We start from the raw sequence: 22380 nt of genomic DNA, 5'->3' as shown, positions 1-22380 counted from the left end.
AAATAAATAATAATTAATAAATTGGCCAAACCACTGCTGAGTATCCCTTGCCTGAGAAAACCCATTGAAATATATGGAGCTCCCATATGTTGAGAGGCAACTTGAAGGCACATGGACACACCAGAAAGACCACCATGACACAAAATGTATCTATTGTATGTTTAATCCACATTGAAAACTTCCTGAGATGTTTAGGAGGCATGTGCTCGATTCTGCACCCACAAATGCCCCACATGGGGCACATTTTTAATATCCCGCACCCAATACATTGGCATTCTCGCTCATTTCACGAAACACCACCCACAATTCACTGAATGCAAGGTAGTTGTTTATGTCCCCGTTGCTTTAAATAGGTAACCCTAATGTTTCACTAGCTTAATATTTTTTTAAGCAACTTAACCATTGAACAGTAACTCTCCGGTAATAATTACAAAGGGGTCAAAGGAAAGGCTGTTTCTGACCCTAGAAATGAGCTTGGTTGCCCTTTGATGCCTTTGCTTGCCCTTTTCTCTTGTCTTCTCATAACCAAGAAACAGCATGTTCTTTATCTCAATTGAGATCCCTCAATGCGTTGGCTATGGCCATGTGCTTAGCTACTCTCCATGTGTTCCTCATCATCTAGACCAGGGGTACCCAAACTAAGGCCCGTGGGCCGGATGCGGCCCTCCAAGGTCATTGACCTGGCCCCATCCTAAACTTTAGATTTAGGGTTGACCTAAGTCTACCTGGTCTTTGGCGGTCTCTTTGCTTATCTATGGTCCTGTGAGATCATCTAGATGTTCTTTGAAGGCCTCTTTGCTTAACTATGGCCTTATGAGACTATCTAGATGGCTTTTGGAGGTTACTTTTCTTACCTGTGGTCCTATGAGACCGTCTAGATGGCCTTTGAGGGTCCCTTTCATTACCTATGGTTTTATGAGATTGTCTAGATGGCCTTTGGTGGCCCCTTTCCTTACCTATGGTCTTATGAAAGCATCTAGATGGTCTTTGAGGGTCCCTTTCCTTATGTATGGTCTTCTGATGGCCTTATGAAATCATCTAGGTGGCCTTTGAGGGTCCCTTTCCTTAGCTATGGTTTTATGAGATTGTCTAGATGGCCTTTGGTGCCCCCGTTCCTTACCTATGGTCTTATGAAAGCATCTAGATGGTCCTTGAGGGTCCCTTTCCTTATGTATGGTCTTCTGATGGCCTTATGAAATCATCTAGGTGGCCTTTGAGGGTACCTTTTCTTACCGATGGTCTTATGAGACCATCTAGATGGTCTTTGGTGGTCTCTTTGTTTACCTATGGTCTTATGAATTTGTCTAGAACAGGGCCCCCGAAACTAAGGCACATGGCCTAAACTTTAGACTTGGGGTTGACCTAACTCCTAAATGACTTCAAGGCACACGACAACAACAATCCTAATTTTGGACTATTTCATAGTCGGGGCCCCCAATGGTCTGAGGGACTGTGAATCGGCCCTCCACTTAAAAAGTTTGAGGACCCCTGATCTAGCCACTCATGCTCCATTGAGTTTCTGGGCAACCATAAAGATCACGTCATGAGCATCCGTGATCTCTGGTGACCAATGCAGACTGGCCATCTTGGACCACAGAATATGAAACCCAGCCTCTTTCACGGCATCTCTGACCATCTCTGGGGTCAAGTAAAGGGAGGAGAATCGGTGTGGGCCAACCATGTAGAAGGTCTCCTGAGTGACCACCACAAAGATGAGGTGGCCCCCGGGTTTGACCAAGGAGCCCACGTTCCTCACAGCAGCACGGTACGTGGGAAGGTCTTTGCAGGCCGATTCCAGGCAGAAAGTGGAGAGGACGCAGTCGGCCGGCTTGAGAATCAACGGGTCAAGAGGGTTGGCCAAAGTCACATCACACTTCAGAACTCGCTTGATGATCTTCCTGAGCTTCTCTTCCTTTTCCATCCACTTCTCCCTAGAAGAACAAGAGCAAAGCTGTCACTTTCCCTCCAAAGCTCGAGAGCAATATATTTCCCCCCTAAGGCCTCACTAATTCATATCTGAACAAAGAGGAAATAGTTACTCCAATTGCTTGCTTGAGACAAATTGTTTTTAAGGGTTGGGAGTGAAGTTCAAGAGACTTCCTGGAAGTCCTTGAATTGGAGCCAGAGTATCACTAAGCACAGTTGTTATGGGGGGCAATGCCCTTCCAGAAGAAATCTCCCAAGTTTTCCATCCTAAAAGCCAATTGTGTCAGGAATCTGATAAAGGTCACGTTTTCTTTGTAGCTTTTAGAAGTTCGAAATAGCTTCTATTCCTAACGTAGCTAATGGAAGGGCATACTGGAATGTATTGAGATGGTCGCGTCAGGGTGGGGTTAAAAAAAAAATCAGCTCTGCATCACCCTGATTTATTGGTGATCCAGGTCTCTCAATAAGCAGCACCTACAAACGACACCACAGTCGTTAATCAGCTGAACGCAGCGGTTCTTAGACTTTATTCTATATACAAAGTTATTTTACAAGTTACTGAGTCTATCGCTCATAGGAGACATGCTCTCTCCTTGCCGATCAACGAAGCTCACACACTCTGCCGATAACAGCACATTCCAATGTAGAAAGATGAACATCCTCTCAGACCTATCCTCAGTCACGACCTATTGGTTCATCACTCAAAACTGGCCAGCTGTTAACACTTAAGTTGCTGGAAAAAGATATCTGGTGCAAACAGTAAAAACACTTGATTCATTATTTCACCCTTACACCAAACATACACCAACAGGTCTCATGGATTCCCATTCCAGTTACAAAGAGATAGAAATTAAAAGGTAACCATCAGATACTAATCCACCATGTATTCCACCATTGGATTTTATGGACTTCAACCACAACCTGTTAGCCTTCAAAGCACTCACAAGAATTCAAGTTGCTGTTTATGGGCAGTAGAACCATTATACCCTTGAGATGGAATGGGAATCCATGAGCCTTTCTCAATGCATCGGGATTTGAGTTTTCAGTATATCTTACCATTGGGTATGATTGCTGGGACTTACTGTGCCAGAAGTTCCAGCAGCCATACCCAATGGAAAGGTGGACTTGGGACTGAAGTCTCAATGCATTGAGAGAGGCTCATGGATTCACATTCCAGTTATTAAGAGATGGAAAATCAAACGCATCCTCTAGATACCAAAGTTATCTCACCATACCTGTTCCCCTCCAGCTGACAGGTGTATTTCACCATTGAGGTCCAGTCAAATGCTTCTGGGTCCTTCTTCAGCCATTTCTTCATCTCCTCCCGGTTCTGCTCAAGGAAATCAGTGTCAATGATTTCTTTGAAGGACTCGCAGGCGGAGAGATGGAGGGTAGATGGAGGGGCCGCTTCCAATGTCGATCAGGGTGTCCCCTCCGATGCCATCTGTGTTTCAAAGAAACCAGTGAGAGTGCCCATTCTCCTGTCACTGATGCCCTCTTCCATATCAATGTCCTTCCTCTAGTGTGATTTCAATTGCATCCTCATTTACACCTGGCAATAAATCAAAGCTCTTTAACACATAATGGCCCTGGGCTCATCTGCTCATGTCAACAGTCTATTGACATGAGCCAATGGTGGTGGTGGAGGCTCCTTCTTTGGAGGCTTTTAAGCAGAGGCTGGATGGCCATCTATCGAGGGTGCTTTGAATGCAATTTCCTGCTTCTTGGCAGGGGGTTGGACTGGATGGCCCATGGGGTCTCTTCCAACTCTACTATTCTATGATTCTATTTGAAGAAACCATAGGCATTTTCTAGGTCCTCCAAAGCAACTCTTGGTCTGCAAGTCCTTCATTTCAATACGACCTGTGGACCAAGATGTGCACAAGTGAGCTCTCAGTGATGGATATAGCTCTCGGAGTGGGGCAAAGCCTGGTCATAAAACTCTTGCCAGCACCATGGTCTATCACAAGTGGTCTATCACAAGAATGGACCACCACAACCACAACACTCACCCACAAGGAACGCCTTCTGCAAATTCTTCAAGACAAAAGAGAAGAGGTCCTCGTGCACCGGTATGTTCTCAGACTCAAATTGCATGTGCATGTTCAGATAGTCTTTGGGGTTGAAATACTGCCTGTAAGCCTCTTTTCCCGTGAAGTCACTCTCCATGTTTGTAGACCACTTAGATGTCTTTTCCCAATCCTGAGTCTGGCGGTGGTCAGCTTCTGGGCTCAATGTCTTATAGGAAACCTGCTTAGATAGAGATAAGAGTCCCGGTTCTACTGGTTATTCCCTAATGGGACACACCCACTGAACTAATTGTTGGATGGCCCATCGACATGCAGCTTCATCTTCACAAGTCTATTATAATCTGAGCGAACAACAGGAATCAAAATATAGCCTGTTATTTTGCATTCGTAACTGCATTCAACCAGATAATGACGCCTAAGCTTGTAGACTAAGTTTAGTTACAAAATCTATCCAGAGCAAAAGAGATTATCATACGATGCTGTTAAAGGGTTTTATCAGTCTTCCAGTCGTATATATAATAGCTGAGCCCAGCCACGCGTTGCTGTGGTGTAGTCTGGTGGTTAGGATCCCTCTGGTTAGGAAGCATCCTGGCTTTGAAGCTGTAAGGCTTTTCAGTGGTATTCAAGATTGCCAACAGAGGACCCGTCTGGTTAAGAAGCAGCCTGGCTTTGAAGCTGCAAGGCTGTTCCACCATGGCAACATTTTTTAAAAGTGGCATTAGGCTCTGTGCACAGCTACGAGGTCATCTGGGTAATGTAGTTGTTTCAGTTCCTGGGAGGGCTTCTGCGCATGCGTAGTAAGCTATTGGGGAGTTTTCTGTTATTTGGACTTTACTTTTCTACGTCTTTTTGATTGAAAGACATAGATTGGATGACCATGTCTTTTGTGGCTAAATTTGGTGTGTTTTGGTTCAGTGGTTTTGTTGTTTACTCCATGGGAAAAACACACATTGCATCTATCTATCTATCATCTATCTATCTATCTATCTATCTATCTATCTATCTATCTATCTATCTATCTATCTATCTATCTCTCTATCTATCATCTATCTCTATCTATCTATCTATCTATCTATCTATCTATCTATCTATCATCTATCTATCTATCTATCTATCTATCTATCTATCTATCTATCTATCTATAGCTTTGGATAGCATAGGGAAGGGTTAACACTTATGTGTGTTTTCTGCCTGCATCTCTGTTCAGAGGGTTTCATCTCATTTTCTGTCCTTGTGATCATTGGAATTTGAAAGAAAGTTGGATGTTTGTAACTTTGGAACTGCCTGTGTGTGTATGTATATACCTGGAGAGAAGGCCCAGGTTTGCCCATGCCTGGTATATATATACAGTAGAGTCTCACTTATCCAAGCCTTGCTTATCCAAGCCTCTGGATAATCCAAGCCATTTTTGTCGTCAATGTTTTCAATATATCGTGATATTTTGATGCTAAATTCGTAAATACAGTAATTACAACATAACATTACTGCGTACTGAACTACTTTTCTGTCAAATTTGTTGTATAACATGATGTTTTGGTGCTTAATTTGTAAAATCATAACCTAATTTGATGTTTAATAGGCTTTTCCTTAATCCCTCCTTATTATCCAAGATATTCGCTTATCCAAGATTCTGCCGGCCCATTTAGCTTGGATAAGTGAGACTCTACTGTATATATATATATATATATATATATATATATATATATATTAGCTGTGCCTGGCCACACGTTGCTGTGACAAAGTATGGTGGTATGGGAAATAAAGTATAGAGGAATTGGTGGTAGTTAAGGTAAAGGGTAAAGGTTTTATCTTAGATTAAGTCCATTATAAATGGGTTATATAGCTGTGTGGAAGGGCCTTGAGTCTACACTGCCATATAATCCAGTTAAAATCAGATAATCTGCATTTTATAGACAGTGTGGAAGAGGCCTAAGTGAGGCTTAACTCTGCTTGTCCCCTGGGCTGAGTGGGTTGCTAGGAGACCAAGTGGGCGGAGCTTAGCCTTCTAACTGGCAGCAATTGGATAAAAACAATTATTCCTCTCCCTCTAATTAGTACTTTATTTTTCTTTTCTTTTTGTTGTATGAACGTAGAGGCATGGATGAGGGGTTGTGCTGCCAGGTTTAGTGTTTCTGGGATGTGTAGTTTTGTTGTTTTGTCCTAGGCCGAAATTTCATTATCCTTTTATATATATATAACATATAGGTAGGTAAAGGCAAGAGAACTTGTGTTGTCAGGAGCCTTTTAATTCAACGTTTTCCAAATAAAATCAGGAAGACATCTCTAACATTACATGCATGCAAAAACCAAGCAGGTATATATATAGAGAGAGATACTACACATCTTGAACATGATGCAGTCATTCTGCCTTGTAATACATTGATTGAAAAGAGTTGACAATACTCACACACACAATCATTTGTATATGAATGCTAGAGGTAACAACAAACACTAAGAACTGCCCTTTGCATTTCTAGTCATCCATAGCTTCTTTCTGAAAGGTAAGCTGATATATCATGGTTTGCATAGAATCAGTTTCGGTGGTCATTTCTCCCAAATTATGAATCACGTCTGGTTTTATTATTTAACAGGAACATCTGGGGAAAAGGAGAGCTGTATTTTGTAATACATTGGTTTTGCTTCCTCGTCTGTATTTAATTGTAATCTGCCTTTAATCTCCTACTTGTGAATTGAGCAAGGAATAAAATGAGAGACAGAATTTGGGACAGGGTTAGTTTTCTTAAGATTCCGATATCCAGAATGCATAACCACGGGCATGTTCTGGGATTTGTAGTTCCAAAATGACAATTACTACAGAGTGACTGGTGGCTTCTAAGTCAGGTTCGGTTCGGTTTTAAAGGAGCTCTCCAAGGTCCTGAAACCATTTCAGCACCTGGGATAACTCCAAAACTTCACTAAGTTACAGAGATGGGATCCATCAGCCATCTTGGCATACAACGATATATCATATTTACTTGAATCTAATGCTCAACCTTTTTAATTAAATTACAGTAGAGTCTCACTTATCCAACACTCACTTATCCAACATTCTGGATTATCCAACACATTTTTGTAGTCAATGTTTTCAATATATCATGATATTTTGGTGCTAAATTTGTAGATACAGTAATTACTACACAGCATTACTGCGTATTGAACTACTTTTTGTGTCAAATTTGTTGTATAACATGATGTTTTGGTACTTAATTTGTAAAATCATAACCTATTTTGATGTTTAATAGGCTTTTCCTCAATCCCTCCTTATTATCCAAGGTATTCGTTTATCCAAGCTTCTGGATTATCCAAGCCATTTTTGTAGTCAGTGTTTTCAATATATCATGATATTTTGGTGCTAAATTTGTAAATACAGTAATTACTACATAGCATTACTGCATATTGAACTACTTTTTCTGTCAAATTTGTTGTATAACATGATGTTTTGGTGCTTAATTTGTAAAATCATAACCTAATTTGATGTTTAATAGGCTTCTCCTTAATCTCTCCTTATTATCCAACATATTAACTTATCCAACATTCTGTCTGTTGGTTTATGTTGGATAAGTGAGACTCTACTGTACCTTCCCAAAATTAGGGTGTGCATTAGATCCACATAATATGGTACATACTGTATTTACTTGAATCTAATGCTCAAGTTTTGTTGACCAAATTAGGATGCACATTAGATTGATATAATATTCTAAATACTTTTTTGGGTTTCAGGGTTTTGAAAATCGAGGTGCGCTTTAGATTTGATGCACTTAAGACTCAATATGGGTCCTTCTTTGTGCGTTTCTAGAGCTCAAATATCTGGAGAATGAGCTTCATTTATGGGGTTCCTTTGGTTGGCGTTGGTTCTTTCCCCATTAACTCACTGGGATTCACTGGGTTTCTTGGCCACTATGAAAAACGTGTCTTTGGCATCGCAGATGGCCAGGGGAAAGGTGAACCCAAGGGCCTGAGACCACAGGACTTCAAAGCCGGCCTCTTTCACAGCATCTATGATGATTTCTGGTGTCAGGTAAAGACAATCAAACTTGTGTGGGCCAACCATGTAGTAGGTTTCCTCCAAAACCACCGCAAAGATGAGGTGTCCCCCGGGTTTGACCAAGGAGCCCACGTTCTTCACAGCTGAACGGTAAGTGGGAACATCGTCACAACCCGATTCCAGGCAGTAAGTGGAGACGACGCAGTCGACCGGCTGGAGCACCAAAGGATCCAAGGGGTTGGCCAGGGTCACATCACACGGCAGGACTTGCTTGATGGTCCTCCTGAGCTTCTCCTCCTTTTCCTTCCACTTCTCACTGCAGGGAATGCAAAGGAGAGATGGGGACAAAGCAACCATGGGAGAGAGAGAGAGAGAACTCTTGTCTGTGTGAAGCAAGTGTGAATGCTGCAATTGGCCAGCTTGATTAGCATTGAATAGTCTTTCAGCTTCAAAGCCTGGCTGCTTCCTTCCTGGGGGTGTTAGCTGGCCCTGATTCTTTCTCTAACCCTGGACATTATTCCACAGATAAACCCCACTCTAGTTTCCAACCTATGAGGATGCTTGCCATAGCCAGTGGCGTCTCATCTAACTCTATTATTATGTATTATTATGTATTATTATGTATTATTATTATGTATTATTATTATGTATTATTATGTATTATTATTATGTATTATTATTATTATTATTATTATTATTATTATTATTATTATGACACAGCAAACAAGATAGATATGCTGGATTTCGTTTCACAAAATCACAAGTCGAACACTTCCCAAGTGTCTAGGACTGTGTGATGTATTTTCGGATGATGCGTGCAGATCCCAGTCGGGTGGCCTCTTGCAGTTATTATTATTAATGTATAATGTATTATTAAATAATAATAATAATAATAATAATAATTATTATTATTATTATTATTATTATTATTATTATTATTGAGGCTGGATGGCCATCTGTCAGGGATACTTTGATTATGCTTTTCCTGCATGTCAGGCGGTTGGACTAGATAACCCATGGGGTCTCCTCCAACTCTATGGAGGAAATCATGAAAATGAACAAAATCTGGCTCCCAGTATTTTTTTAAAAAACTCTAAAATCAGGACAGTAAATAAAGAATACTCAGAATAATAGGGATTCCAGACAAGTAACAATCAGGTGGGAGCCTCCGGTGGCTCAATGTATTAAAGCACTGAGCTACTGAACTTGCAGACCAAAAGGTCCCAGGTTCAAATCGGGGAGTGGAGTGAGCGCTCGCTATAAGCTCCAGCTTCTGCCAACCTAGCAGTTCGAAAACATGCAAATGTGAGTAGATCAATAGGTACGGCTCCGGTGGGAAGACAATGGCGTTTCATTAGTCATGCCGGCCACATGACCTTGAAGGTGTCTATGGACTTAGAAACGGAGATGAGCACCAACCCCCAGAGTGTGAATAGATCAATAGGTACTTCTCCAGTGGGAAAGTAACAGCGCTCCATGCGGTCATGACAATGGCCACATGACCTTGGAGGTGTCTATGAACAACGCCGGCTCTTCGGCTTAGAAATGGAGATGAGCACCAACCCCCAAAGTCGGACACGACTGGACTTAACGTCAGGGGAAACCTTTACCTTACTTAACAATCAGGGCCAGCTAACACCTCCCAACAAAGGATTTCCCCAGACAGGAAGCAGCGAGGCTTTGAAGCTGCAAAGCCATTTAGTGCTAATCAAGGTGGCCAAGGGCAACAGTCAAAGAGAAGAGTTTTTTCTCCCACCCCAGACATCATTCCACAGATATATAGATCCCACCTGTCTGGTTTCCAACAGACCTCACAACCTCTGAGGATGCCTGCCATAGATGTGGGTGAAATGTCAGGAGAGAATGCTTCTGGAACATAGCCAGACAGCCCAGAAAACTCACAGCAACCCAATAAAGATGTAGGTAAAAGAAAGGAGATAAATTGAGAATATTTTCCACCTAATGTCAATTTTGCGTGTATCGATGAATTGCAGTCAACTTTTGTTGGACATTTGGAAACGGTGTTGAGACAATGGCATACAAAAAAAAAAGTGCAAGCAAATATCAGGAAGGACCTTATGATTCCCGATATTAAATAATGAAATTTGAGCTCACAAAGTTTTCGTGGAGTTCAACCCCTTTCATTCATAGCTTGGGTCTCCATGACAGTCTCATGCCAAAAATGGACACATTGGCCTCTAAGGAGACTCAAGACTCTTGACTGTGGCTGAAATGACAACAGCACCCATCAAATGTCCTTTTTTCCCTCCTTATATGGTACCTGTCTCCTTCCAGCTGGCAGGCATATTTCAGCACCGGGGACCAGTCAAATGCTTCTGGGTCGTTCTTCAGCCACCGCTTCATCTCCTCCCGGTTCTGCTCAAGGAAATCGGTGACGATGATCTCCTTGAAGGACTCGCAGGCGGCAAGGAGCTGATGGATGGAGGCTCCGCTTCCAATGTCAATCAGGGTGTCTCCTTGGATGCCATCTGTGTTGCAAAGAAACCATGAAACCCCTTGTCTACTATCTCTGAGACCTTCTTCCATCATGTCCATCCCATCTGGCAGGGGATCATCATCTAGGGCAGTGGCTCTCAACCTGTGGGTCTCCAGATGTTTTGGCCTTCAACTCCCAGAAATCCTAACACTGGTGAACTGGCTGGGATTTCTGGGAGTTGTAGGTTAAAACACCTGGGGACCCACAGGTTGAGAACCACTGACTTAGGGGATGTTAATCAATAAACACAGGTGCCTATTCTAAACAATGTCAAAAATATGCAAACTGAATCCACTTCCTATAGACTGTAATTCCAAGATATATATATATATATATATACAGTAGAGTCTCACTTATCCAACACTTGCTTATCCAACGTTCTGGATTATCCAACACATTTTTGTAGTCAATATTTTCAATATAGCATGATATTTTGGTGCTAAATTTGTAAATACTGTAATTACTAGATAGCATTACTGCATATTGAACTACTTATTCTGTCCAATTTGTTGTATGACATGATGTTTTGCTGTTTAATTTGTAAAATCATAATCTAATTTCATGTTTAATAGGCTTTTCCTTAATCCCTCCTTATTATCCAACATATTCGCTTATCCAACATTCTGCCAGCCCGTTTATGTTGGATAAGTGAGACTCTACTGTGTATGTATATATATATATATATATGCCCCACCCGCGGCCAAGCAAGCTTAAGGCGCGGGAGGGCAGTTTGAAAGACCCCATGAATGAGCCAGACTTGCTGAGGCTGGCTGGTTTGCCGGCCCATCCATGTGAGGGGGTGGAGCAACAAGTGGGAGGAGACTCCTCTGTCCCCCTCTTTCAGTTTCTTCCTGACTGCGTGAGAAGAGGTTGTCCTGAAGCAGGCAGCTGCTGATCTGCCCTCCTTCGGGCCTGACGAAGCTTCCTCCCTCTTTCCAGGCTGGTAACTATGGAGTGGGGAGGGATGAGCTAGGCAAGCAGCAGTTCTGGCTGCCCCTTGCTCCAGCACCTTTGGCCTTCGCTCCATCAGGAGCCTTTTGGGTGCCCTTAAGGGGCCCCTGGCCTCTCCTTATTGCCCCCTTTGGGCTCCTCTCTTGCAGTGGAGTCAGCAGCATCAGCCCTCCCCTTTGTTTGATTCCTTCATTCACTTTCTTGCAGGGAGGGGCCTTTGGGTGCACATTCTGTGGTGCCACTGAGAGTCCCCTTGGCCCTTTGCCCCCTTGGAGGGGCCTGTTCTGCTCAGATCCCAAGGGGGGAGGGACCTTTCTAGCAGGACTGCATTTTGAGGGGCCCTTAGTCCTTCTTCTGACCCCTTGGAGGCTCCCTGGGCCTCGAGGCCCCACAGAAGGGCCTTTTTTCACAGTGCCAACTGTGCCTGGAAGAAGGCCTGCGTGGCTGGAGCCTAACTCCCTGGGGAGTGCCCCCCCCTTTTAGCAGGGTGGCCATTTTGATTTTGGGCCTAAACACATGGCCACCAAGAAGCCTGCCTAGGAGTAAAGTGGCCATTTTTATCCTTCATTCCTTTGCTTGGCAGGGCGGCCATTTTGATTTTTGGCCTAAGCACATGGCCGGCAAGAAGCCTGCCTAGGAGTGGCGGCCATTTTGTCCATACCTTTGATTGGCAGGGTGGCCATTTTGATTTGGGGCCTAACCACATGGCCAGCAGAAACCCTGTTTGGTAGTAGGGCGTCCATTTTGTTGTATCTTTTTTAAGTCTGATTTTATGGCAGCCATTTTGTGCCATTGAATTCAACTTTTTCCATTGCATTGGCAGACAGTGCCATTAGGGCATAGGCCATCATTTAGGAACTGACATCTTTATCTCCTTTTTCCTAGTGTAGTATGTCTTCCAGGAAGGGACAGGGAGGACCGAAGGGTAAAGGGCCTGCCAGGAGGGCCCTGCCCCAACAGCCTCTTCCACGGGAGACTACACTTGAGGAGGACACGGCTAACAGTGAGGGGGCCCCTACATTACCATCAGTGGGGGAATTCGAAAGGAGGCCTGGTATCCCTCCTCAGGCTTTGAGCCAGGCTTCAGATTTAACATCGGCAGAAGCATTTAACAACATGCTTTTGTCTCGCCTAGGAGCCCTAGTGGATTGCTGGAGACGGCATCAATTACCAGTGCCGTCATTGGTGCCGGAGAACATGCCAGATTGTGATTCAGGTGTTGCTGTTCCGTCAACTTCCTGTGTTTCTTCCCAGCCTGGGCAGGCAGTGGCATCATTGGTCAGTGTGGGGGTTACTCCTCAACCCGTGGAACAGTCCACGTTATCAACAGGTAGGGAACATCTGGGAACTCCGGGGCCACTGGGATTGTCACACCTAGAGGGGGAACCTCTGGTCCAGGAGGCCCCCTTGGGGACTACAATAGTTTCTGATCCACAGGAGGCTCCTGTGCTCCAGCAGTTGAGCAATGTTGTGAGGGGAGCAGCTGCCGAGGGGAGCCCTGTTGCACAGCAAGTGGGCACTACTGCCTCTGGAGCAATGGATGTGCAGCAGGGGGCTCCACTGGTTCGGCAGGAGGCTGCAACAGGGGCTGTATCAGTACCCCAGCAGCCTACACAGATGTCCCAGCCCGGCACACAGCAGAGTATCAGTGCAGCCACACTTTCTCAGCCACAGTCCTTGGTAGGGTCAGCAATATTAAGCCCTCCGTTGCCCTCTCAGCATTTGGCCCCCCCAAGAGCTTTAGCAGGGACTTGGCCTTGGGGGTGTGTCCAGGCCCCTGCAGCCCCTGCAGTGCTATCACAGTTGTCTCAGGCTCCTGCCTATTCTCAGGTGGCACCTCCCGTGCCTCAGGCTCCTGTCTTTTCGCCTACAGTACTACCAGCGCCACATCAGCCTCTTTCCTATTTTCAGGTAGCACCATTGGTGACCCAGGCTTCTGCTATGTCTAGCACTATGGTTTCTTCAGTGCCCCAAACTTCTACCTATTCTCAGGTAGCACCAAGGGGCCCTCAGGCACCTGCCCTTCCTGGAGCAGTGGCCCCGGCAGGAATTTCTCCATTGCCTCAGGTTGCACCAACGGTGCCCTATGTGCCTGCCTTTATGGTTACAATGGCCTCTGCAGCAGCATTATCAGTGCCTCAGGCGCCTATATATTCTCAGACGGTATCGTCTGTGTCCCAGGCACCTCCTTATGTAGGTGTTACGCCCTCAATTTCTACAGCAACAGGCACACAACCAAGCTTAGTAGTAGGACCTGGGTCACTTTCTGTCGGAAATGCTCTGGCAGCTCCAACATCAACAGCTTTATTAAGTGGCGCCACTGCACACACCAAGCCACCAGGAGATCCTCAGCCAGGACAATTGGTTTATGGACAGAGCTTGATGGGGCAACAGCCCACCTTGCAAGCCTACTCGGCTATCCCACCAGGTGACCTGACTATGGAGATAGGAGATCACCTTACTCAGGGAACCATTGATAAAATCTTGAGAGGGGAGTATGTTGATATATTTTCATTATTACATAGGGAAATTGAGAAAAAAGATTGGGAACTACTGGATGACAAAGAAAGGCAAACGGTGAAGAGACGAAAAGTGGATAGAACCTGGCGTAACTGGTTAGCAGGTTATATTACCTACATGGGAGTCATTGTTAGGGTCCAGCCATGGCGGGCTTATGCCCTGACCAAATACTTAGACATTATACAGAAAGCTTACGCAGACTATCAAGGCCCCGCATGGCTCTCTTATGATGAGGCTTTCCGTTTGAAGGCAGCCTCCTTTCCTACTTTGCCATGGGACAGGCCATTTCCTGAGATGTGGATGAGGATCATGAACTCTGCCCGCCCCATGCTAGGGGACAGGTCACACAGTGGCCATTTGTTGGCAAAGACTAGTTTTTCCCCTAACAATGCTAGCTTCAAACAAGGGGAGCAGAATAAACACTGCTGGGAATTTGGGATTCAGGGCAGTTGCAATAGAAAGATGTGCCGATTTAAGCACGAGTGTTCATTGTGCAAAGGACCGCATTCCTTTCGTAACTGTTCAAAAGGACGCGGCAACGCACAAGTTGTGGGTCAGTCAGGCAAAAGAAACCAAAGTAATGCCCAGGGGTATCAAGGAACCTCCCAATTACCTTCTAAAGGGCCCCAGCCCAATTAAATTGGAAAACATGAAGGGCTGGTTGGCTGATTACCCAAATCGTATTGCTGCCAGTTATTTGCTACTGGGTTTTTCTGAAGGTTTTCGAATTCCATTTCATGGGGATAGGCGACCTTTTAAGTCGGGTAACCTCCGGTCCATTGTTGGAATGGAGGATACAGTTCGCCACAAGATACAAAAAGAGGTTTGGGAAGGACGTGTGGTGGGTCCCTTTGAGACCCCCCCTGTTCCAAATCTGAGGGTCTCACCATTGGGAATTGTGCCAAAGAAGGCCCCTGGAGACTTTCGCCTCATACATCACCTCTCATTTCCCAAAGGGGAGTCTGTAAATGATGCCATCCCATCCGAATTATGTTCAGTGCGGTACACGTCATTCGATGACGCTGTTTTGAGAGTTAGAAGGCAGGGTCCTGGAGCAGAATTAGCAAAATGTGACATTAAGTCAGCTTTTCGCCTGCTCCCGGTTCACCCTCAGGATTTTGAGTTACTGGGGTTCTGTTTTGAAGGGGCATACTATATGGACAGAGCCCTGCCTATGGGTTGTTCTGTATCCTGTAATGCCTTCGAGCAATTCAGTTCATTCTTGGAGTGGGCTATTAGAAAGAAATCTGGCCTTTCAGGGGTAGCACACTACCTGGATGACTTCCTGTTCATCGGCAAAGCAGGAACAGGTCAGTGCAGATACCTAATGCAGCAATTTCACCAATTGGCTGATCACTTCGGAGTCCCCCTGGCACACGAGAAAACTGAGGGGCCAGCCACGGTACTCACTTTTTTGGGGATTGAAATTGATACAGTGGCTCATAGCTGTCGACTGCCATTGGATAAGTTAGAAAACCTGAAAGGTAAGTTAAGTAGTTTTTTAGGTCGCCGTAAAGCGACACTCAGAGAATTTCAAGAGCTCATGGGGCATCTTAATTTCGCCTGTCGAGTGGTTGCTCCAGGTAGGGCCTTTTTGCGTCGTTTATGTGAGGCTACGTGTGGCATCACCAAGCCCCACCACAGAATAGCTATATCTCGGGGCATCCGAGACGACCTGATTACTTGGGCAGACTTCTTATACTCTTACAATGGTGTCTCTTTTTGGAGACATGACTTGCAGTTGCGTGATGCTCTGAAGGTCTCGTCGGATGCCTCTGGATCTGTGGGCTTTGGAGTTTACTTTAATGGCCAGTGGTGCACAGAACGTTGGCCAGTTCAGTGGTCCTCTGCAGGAGTATTATCTGATTTAACCTTTTTGGAGTTTTTCCCTATAGTAGTAGCTGTTTGGCTATGGGCCTCTGACTTCGCCAACAGTACAGTTCACTTTTGGTGTGACAACGCAGCCACAGTTCAGGTCATTAATTCAATGACATCACGGTCACCAAGAACAATGCATTTGCTTCGGGCGTTTGTTTTGCAGTGCCTCCGGTACAATATTGTGTTTTTAGCTCATCATATTGCGGGAGTAAATAATGGTATAGCCGATGCTCTCTCCCGCCAACAGATGGATCGTTTCAGGGAGCTCGCTCCGCAAGCATCTGTGACCCCCACAGTGATGCCTTACAGCCTATGGAGCCTTGGCGGGGTGAGGTTAACCGGGCCATCGGAATCACTCTAGCTAACAACACCAGAGTGGGTTATCGTAAGTCTGAAGAGGAATTTGAGTCCTTCCGGTCTACACATGGCCTCGGCAATCCTTGGCCTATCCCGGTAGAGCACATCCTTCATTTCTGTGTTTTCTTGCACAACAAGAGTTTGGCCCCAGCCACAATTAGGAATAAATTGTCTGCATTGGCATTTGCCTCCCAAGCTCAAGGGTACCCAAACCCAACCAATAGTTTCAGGGTTCGTAAGATATTGGAAGGGTGGTCCCGGGAACGGGGCACAGTAAAAGATACTAGGGCACCACTGGGGCCAGCAACCTTAAAAGGTTTGGCAAACGTTTGGCCTGGGATTTGTCATTCTCACTTTGAGGCCCTGCTGTTCCATGCTACCGCTCTGACAGCTTTCTTTGGGGCCCTGCGGGTAAGCGAATTAGTTGCAAGATCATGCAGAGATGACTCAGGCCGGGCGCTGATGATGCAGGACCTGGAGTTAGGGGCAGAACAGGCAATCTTGCACATTCGCTTTTCCAAAACAGATCAAAAGGGTAAGGGGACTAAAGTGCAGTTACTTACCTGTGCAGATGAGACCTTGTGCCCAGTGAGAGCCCTGCATCGATACATAGAGGTAAGGGGAAGAGACCCGGGATTCCTTTTTAGGCATGCGAACTCCCTCCCACTTACAAAATATCAATTTTGGAAGGTTACATCAAAGGCACTACAAGTTTTGGGCTTGGGTGGGGTCAATTTTGGAACTCATTCCTTTCGGATTGGGGCAGCCTCTACGGCGGTGGCCATGGGATTTAAAGACCAAGACGTTCAGCGCATTGGGAGATGGCGCTCAAACGCATATAGGCGTTATGTGCGATCATTCCCAACAACAAATCAGTGATTTTTTGACCTTTTATTAGTTTACAGATGCAGACCACTTCGCAGGCGTGTCCTCATCTGTGGCCATAGTTTGGTGTTCTGGGCGGAGAGACATGCTCGACGAAGTTACCTTGGAACCCAGTTGGGTTTGAGTGACCAGGTTATAGTTGAATGGTGGGGTAGAAGAGGACTCCGATGGGGGGGCCTTCTACCAATGTTATTCAAGGAGAGGCGGGGACCTCCTCCCGAGATGTTAATTGTACATTTGGGGGGCAATGATTTGGGTCTATTAAAGGGAAAGGCACTAATTCTTCAAGCCCAGAAAGATTTCAATCTCATTAGGCAACGGTGGCCTGGAGTTCTGATTGCCTGGTCAGCACTGTTGCCACGACTACGGTGGCTAAGGGATTGTGATCCCAAGAAACTCGATGTGGCCAGGAGAAAGGTCAATCGGGAAATGAAAACTGCCATGGGGCGGAGTGGGGGCTGTTTAGTCCCGCACAGAGAAATTGTGTTCAAACGGCCGGAGTTGTTTAGGGCCGATGGAGTTCACCTCTCAGATGAGGGGAATGTTTTGTTTGTGAGCGATTTGAAAGAGGGAATAAAAGATATGTTGGCCAGCCTAGTGGGAAAAAGGGACAAGGCAGACGCCTGACCCTTTTAGTGGCATGTTTAAGGTTAAATAGGTATGGTAGGCACCGTGGCACCCCCCCTTAGGGGTGAAGGGTGGACTCCCACAAAAGTCCCCATAAGTTTTCATAAAATGGGAGCTACCCTTGGGGCTGGATTGAGGGTTCTCACTCTTGAAAGACTCTGTGGTTTGGGAGAGAGCGCCCTCAGGATGGCCTTCCAACTATGATCGGCCGAGGGTGCAGACTAAGAATTTTGGTCGGCCTTCGGGATCCTTGGTGCACGCATGTCCTTGGAGGTGGTCAGAGGGAGTGACACCTGGACCCGGGACAAGGCTCACTAGGTGGCCATTTACCCATGATTTATGTTTTGGTGTTTTTACAGATTTTCCCTCTACAGGTTATTACCAGTTCTTTCAATAAATAGGTCAGAAAATGGCCCTTTAGATCCATTTTCTTGTGTCTGGCTCTTTATTTCATGGTGGGAGTTCAAGCCCCACCCGCGGCCAAGCAAGCTTAAGGCGCGGGAGGGCAGTTTGAAAGACCCCATGAATGAGCCAGACTTGCTGAGGCTGGCTGGTTTGCCGGCCCATCCATGTGAGGGGGTGGAGCAACAAGTGGGAGGAGACTCCTCTGTCCCCCTCTTTCAGTTTCTTCCTGACTGCGTGACCCACCCCCCCCACCCTATGGACAGTGTGAGTATAGACTGGTCGCGCAAGGGCCGGGTAGGAATTTTTCCCCCCCAAGTTTGCATTGGGGGGTTTTTCGCCTACCCCACACTGTTTCAGATGGGTGTGGGAATTGGCTTTGAGGTGGCGTCATATAAATAGGTTTTCTTGAATATATAATAAGATTCCAAGGCATGTTTAAGGTTAAATAGGTATGGTAGGCACCGTGGCACCCCCCCTTAGGGGTGAAGGGTGGACTCCCACAAAAGTCCCCATAAGTTTTCATAAAATGGGAGCTACCCTTGGGGCTGGATTGAGGGTTCTCACTCTTGAAAGACTCTGTGGTTTGGGAGAGAGCGCCCTCAGGATGGCCTTCCAACTATGATCGGCCGAGGGTGCAGACTAAGAATTTTGGTCGGCCTTCGGGATCCTTGGTGCACGCATGTCCTTGGAGGTGGTCAGAGGGAGTGACACCTGGACCCGGGACAAGGCTCACTAGGTGGCCATTTACCCATGATTTATGTTTTGGTGTTTTTACAGATTTTCCCTCTACAGGTTATTACCAGTTCTTTCAATAAATAGGTCAGAAAATGGCCCTTTAGATCCATTTTCTTGTGTCTGGCTCTTTATTTCATGGTGGGAGTTCAAATATATATATATATATATATATATATATATTTGTTGGAACTGGGAAGGATTCTTATACAAAATTATCATTGTTACAACTAAATCATCTCTATTCCATTGACACACATTATATAAAATATCGAATATTCTAACAAATCTAGTTTTAAGTCTACTAGTTGTATCTTCTTACTCCTTCTGATATTGTCTCATATTCTTCTTATTTTCGCTTCCAGCTCTTCTTTATTGAAGCTTACTCTCAATTATTCTTTGCTGGTTACTCCATTTGAATATGGTCTTTGAGGGTCCCTTTCCTTATGTATGGTCTTCTGGTGGCCTTATGAAATCATCTAGGTGGCCTTTGAGGGTCCCTTTCCTTACCTATGGTTTTATGAGATTGTCTAGATGGCCTTTGGTGGCCCTTTTCCTTACCTATGGTCTTATGAAAGCATCTAGATGGTCTTTCCTTATGTATGGTCTTCTGATGGCCTTATGAAATCATCTAGGTGGCCTTTGAGGGTACCTTTTCTTACCGATGGTCTTATGAGACCATCTAGATGGTCTTTGGTGGTCTCTTTGTTTACCTATGGTCTTATGAGTTTGTCTAGAACAGGGGGCCCCAAACTAAGGTCCATGGCCTAAACTTTAGACTTGGGGTTGACCTGACTCTGAAATGACTTGAAGGCACACAACAATAACAATCCCAATTTTGGACTATTTCATAGTCTGGCCCCCCAACGGTCTGAGGGACTGTGAATCGGCCCTCCACTTAAAAAGTTTGAGGACCTCTGCTCTTGACAGTCACCTCACTCTTCTTCCTCACTCCCCTCTTCCTCTCTGACTGGAATAAAATCTGGTCTGTTGCAAACAAGAGGCCGTGTCAACGTCCCCAATACTCACCTTCTGAGAATGCCTTGTGGAGCTTGTCCATGATGGGAGCTTGTGCAGTGCCACAATTCAAAGACTCACCAGAGTCAAAAGTCAGGTACATATCTAAATAATTTCGTGGGAAGAAATTCTTCCTGTAATACTCTTTCCCACAGCGTTTTTCTGCCATGTTGCCTCTGAGCCTGCGATGGCTTTGTTTGCTCTTGTCGCTCCTCAATTTATACCTGCCTCTTCGCGATTGCCTAATTTAAGATACATGGAGACAAGAATCATATATATTCTTTCATGTCTGCAAACCCTGCCTTCCCCTAAAGAAAGGGTCATAGCCCCAGATACCGGGAGTGGATGTTGCAATGCCTCAGGACCAGGTTTTTGTTGCAAATCCCTCCTGAAATTTTGCAATCTGGAACAAGGTCAAAGAGAGAACCACAAATGGAGAAAACCATTGAGCTTCATGGCATGGTTTTGACCACAGGCTGGAAGCATAGCCCAAGTTGTGTGAGAAGAACATTCCCATCCAGATCTCTTTGAGTTGAACCTAAGGCCAAGTTGTGTGAGAAGATCATTCCCTTCCAAACCTCTTTGAGTGGAACCTAAAGCCAAGTTCTGTGAGAAGAACATTCCCATCCAGACCTCTTTGAGTGGAACCTAAGGCCGAGTTGTGTGAGAAGAACATTCCCATCCAGACCTCTTTGAGTGGAACCCAAGGCCAAGTTGTGTGAGAAGATCATTCCCTTCCAAACCTCTTTGAGTGGAACCTAAGGCCAAGTTGTGTGAGAAGATCATTCCCATCCAGACCTCTGAGTGGAACCTAAGGCCAAGTTGTGTGAGAAGAACATTCTCATCCAGACCTCTTTGAGTGGAACCTAAGGCCAAGTTGTGTGAGAAGATCATTCCCATCCAGACCTCTGAGTGGAACCTAAGGCCAAGTTGTGTGAGAAGAACATTCCCATCCAGACCTCTTTGAGTGGAACCTAAGGCTGAGTTGTGTGAGAAGAACATTCCCATCCAGACTCTTTGAGTGGAACCTAAGGCCGAGTTGTGTGAGAAGAACATTCTCATCCAGTCCTCTTTGAGTGGAACCTAAGGGCTTTTGACAGGACTCTTGGCCACTTGATAGGAAGCTGGAAACTTCTTGGTTTGCTGTCAGTCCCTTCTATTTGGAGCCAAATGTTCAGGTGGGATCTCCTTTCCTGTCATTTGAACACATTCAAAGCTTTGAGTCTTAGTCTTCAGTGCAGTGGGAAACAAAGCCTTCTCCTCTTCCTTAGGGCATCCTTTCTCCCTTTAACATGGCTTCCCTGTTTTTTGGGGGACTACTTTGGGAGTGCAGCTCTCGCATTCTCTGCCCTGTCACATATGGAGAAAGAATGCATACTATCCTCATCTAAAGACTGGAAAGTCCAGAGTTTGAAATTACTGAACCATATCCTATGGAACTATGAGTGGGCAACCACAGGCGCAAAAGACCTGTTGATGATTTGCAGGCTCCGAGGAACCATGGAAGGGAACTCCACTAGGAAAGAGGCGTATTCTCTGCATTTTGATTCCCAAGTTTTTTTGAACGCGTTCAAAGTTTTCAACATGGGAAAATCACCAAATAACAAGAGGCCCACATTTCATTCTGGAGGACCTTCACAGGACATTCCTATAGGGCAGGGCTCCTCAAACTTTTTAAGCGAAGGGCCGATTCACAGTCCCTCAGACTGTTGGGGCCCCGGACTATGATGAAATAGTCCAAAAGTTGTTGTTGTTGTGTGCCTTCAAGTCATTTCAGACTTAGGTCAACCCTTAGTTTGGGGACACCTGATCTAGATGATCTCAAGACCATAGGTAAGCAAAGAGACCTCCAAAGACCATCCAGATGGTTGCATAAGACCATTGGTAAGGAAAGGGACACTCAAAGACCATCTAGATGATCTCATAAGGCCATCAGAAGACCATAGATAAGGAACGGGACCCTCAAAGACCATCTAGATGGTTTCATAAGACCATAGGAAAGGAAAGGGGCCCCCAAAGGCCATCATGACTATCTCATAAAACCATAGGTAAGTAAAGGGACTCTCAAAGGCCATTTAGACGGTCTCATATGACCATAGGTAAGGAAAGTGATCTCCGAAAGCCATCTAGATGGTACCATAAGGCCGTAGCTAAGCAAAGAGACCTTCAAAGACCATCTAGACGATCTCAGAAGACCATAGGTAAGCAAAGAGACCTCCAAAGACCAAGTAGACTTAGGTCTACCCTAAGTCTAAAGTTTAGGACAGGGGCTAGGTCAATGACCTTGGAGTGCCGCATCCGGCCCATGGGTCTTAGTTTGGGGACCCCTGGTATAGGGTTTGTGTGCCTAGACATATGCTTTGCCTGCAATAGGCAGTTCTTGTTTCAGTGAGGCACTTGAAGTGGGTTGGGTGAGTCCAAAAGATGCTATGGCCAAGCCAACAAGTATAGCTTGGTCTTGTGCTAAGGAGGTGCCCATCCTCTCTATGGGTTGGGCAGGAAGTCCCATCATCCCCAATTGGTATGGCAAATGGCAGTGCTGTTGATGAGGATAGAAGATGAGGATTGAC

At 45.4% G+C, this 22380-nt stretch overlaps 2 protein-coding genes and 1 pseudogene across 2 annotated transcripts; 1 reads left to right on the top strand and 2 right to left on the bottom strand.

Moving 5' to 3' along the window:
- Positions 1 to 145: 145 nt before the first annotated feature.
- Positions 146 to 4176, bottom strand: LOC100553089 (nicotinamide N-methyltransferase-like; annotated as a pseudogene).
- Positions 4177 to 7782: 3606 nt separating this feature from the next.
- Positions 7783 to 8313, bottom strand: LOC134293471 (nicotinamide N-methyltransferase-like). The gene has a single exon (XM_062961103.1). It carries the CDS (start codon positions 8296 to 8298, stop codon positions 7825 to 7827), a length of 474 nt encoding a protein of 157 aa, XP_062817173.1. The 5' UTR covers positions 8299 to 8313; the 3' UTR covers positions 7783 to 7824.
- Positions 8314 to 11336: 3023 nt separating this feature from the next.
- On the top strand, positions 11337 to 18905 carry LOC134293470 (uncharacterized). Its single transcript, XM_062961102.1, has 2 exons — positions 11337 to 12719; positions 16035 to 18905. Exons 1-2 carry the CDS (start codon positions 12281 to 12283, stop codon positions 17021 to 17023), a joined length of 1428 nt encoding a protein of 475 aa, XP_062817172.1. The 5' UTR covers positions 11337 to 12280; the 3' UTR covers positions 17024 to 18905.
- Positions 18906 to 22380: the final 3475 nt, after the last annotated feature.

The sequence above is a fragment of the Anolis carolinensis genome, unplaced genomic scaffold (genome assembly GCF_035594765.1).
Source record: "Anolis carolinensis isolate JA03-04 unplaced genomic scaffold, rAnoCar3.1.pri scaffold_8, whole genome shotgun sequence".
NCBI lineage: Eukaryota > Metazoa > Chordata > Lepidosauria > Squamata > Dactyloidae > Anolis > Anolis carolinensis.
Note: the sequence above shows the minus strand (reverse complement) of the source record. Positions and strands in the feature narration are given on the sequence as shown.

What these genes read in the sequence shown, in the direction of transcription:
- LOC134293471 (XM_062961103.1), bottom strand. Translation starts at nt 8,298, where the DNA reads ATGGTTGCTTTGTCCCCATCTCTCCTTTGCATTCCCTGCAGTGAGAAG.
- LOC134293470 (XM_062961102.1), top strand. Translation starts at nt 12,281, where the DNA reads ATGTCTTCCAGGAAGGGACAGGGAGGACCGAAGGGTAAAGGGCCTGCC. An exon ending in ACAGTCCACGTTATCAACAG is followed by an intron (nt 12,720 to 16,034) that starts GTAGGGAACATC and finishes TCCCGCCAACAG; the next exon opens with ATGGATCGTTTCAGGGAGCT.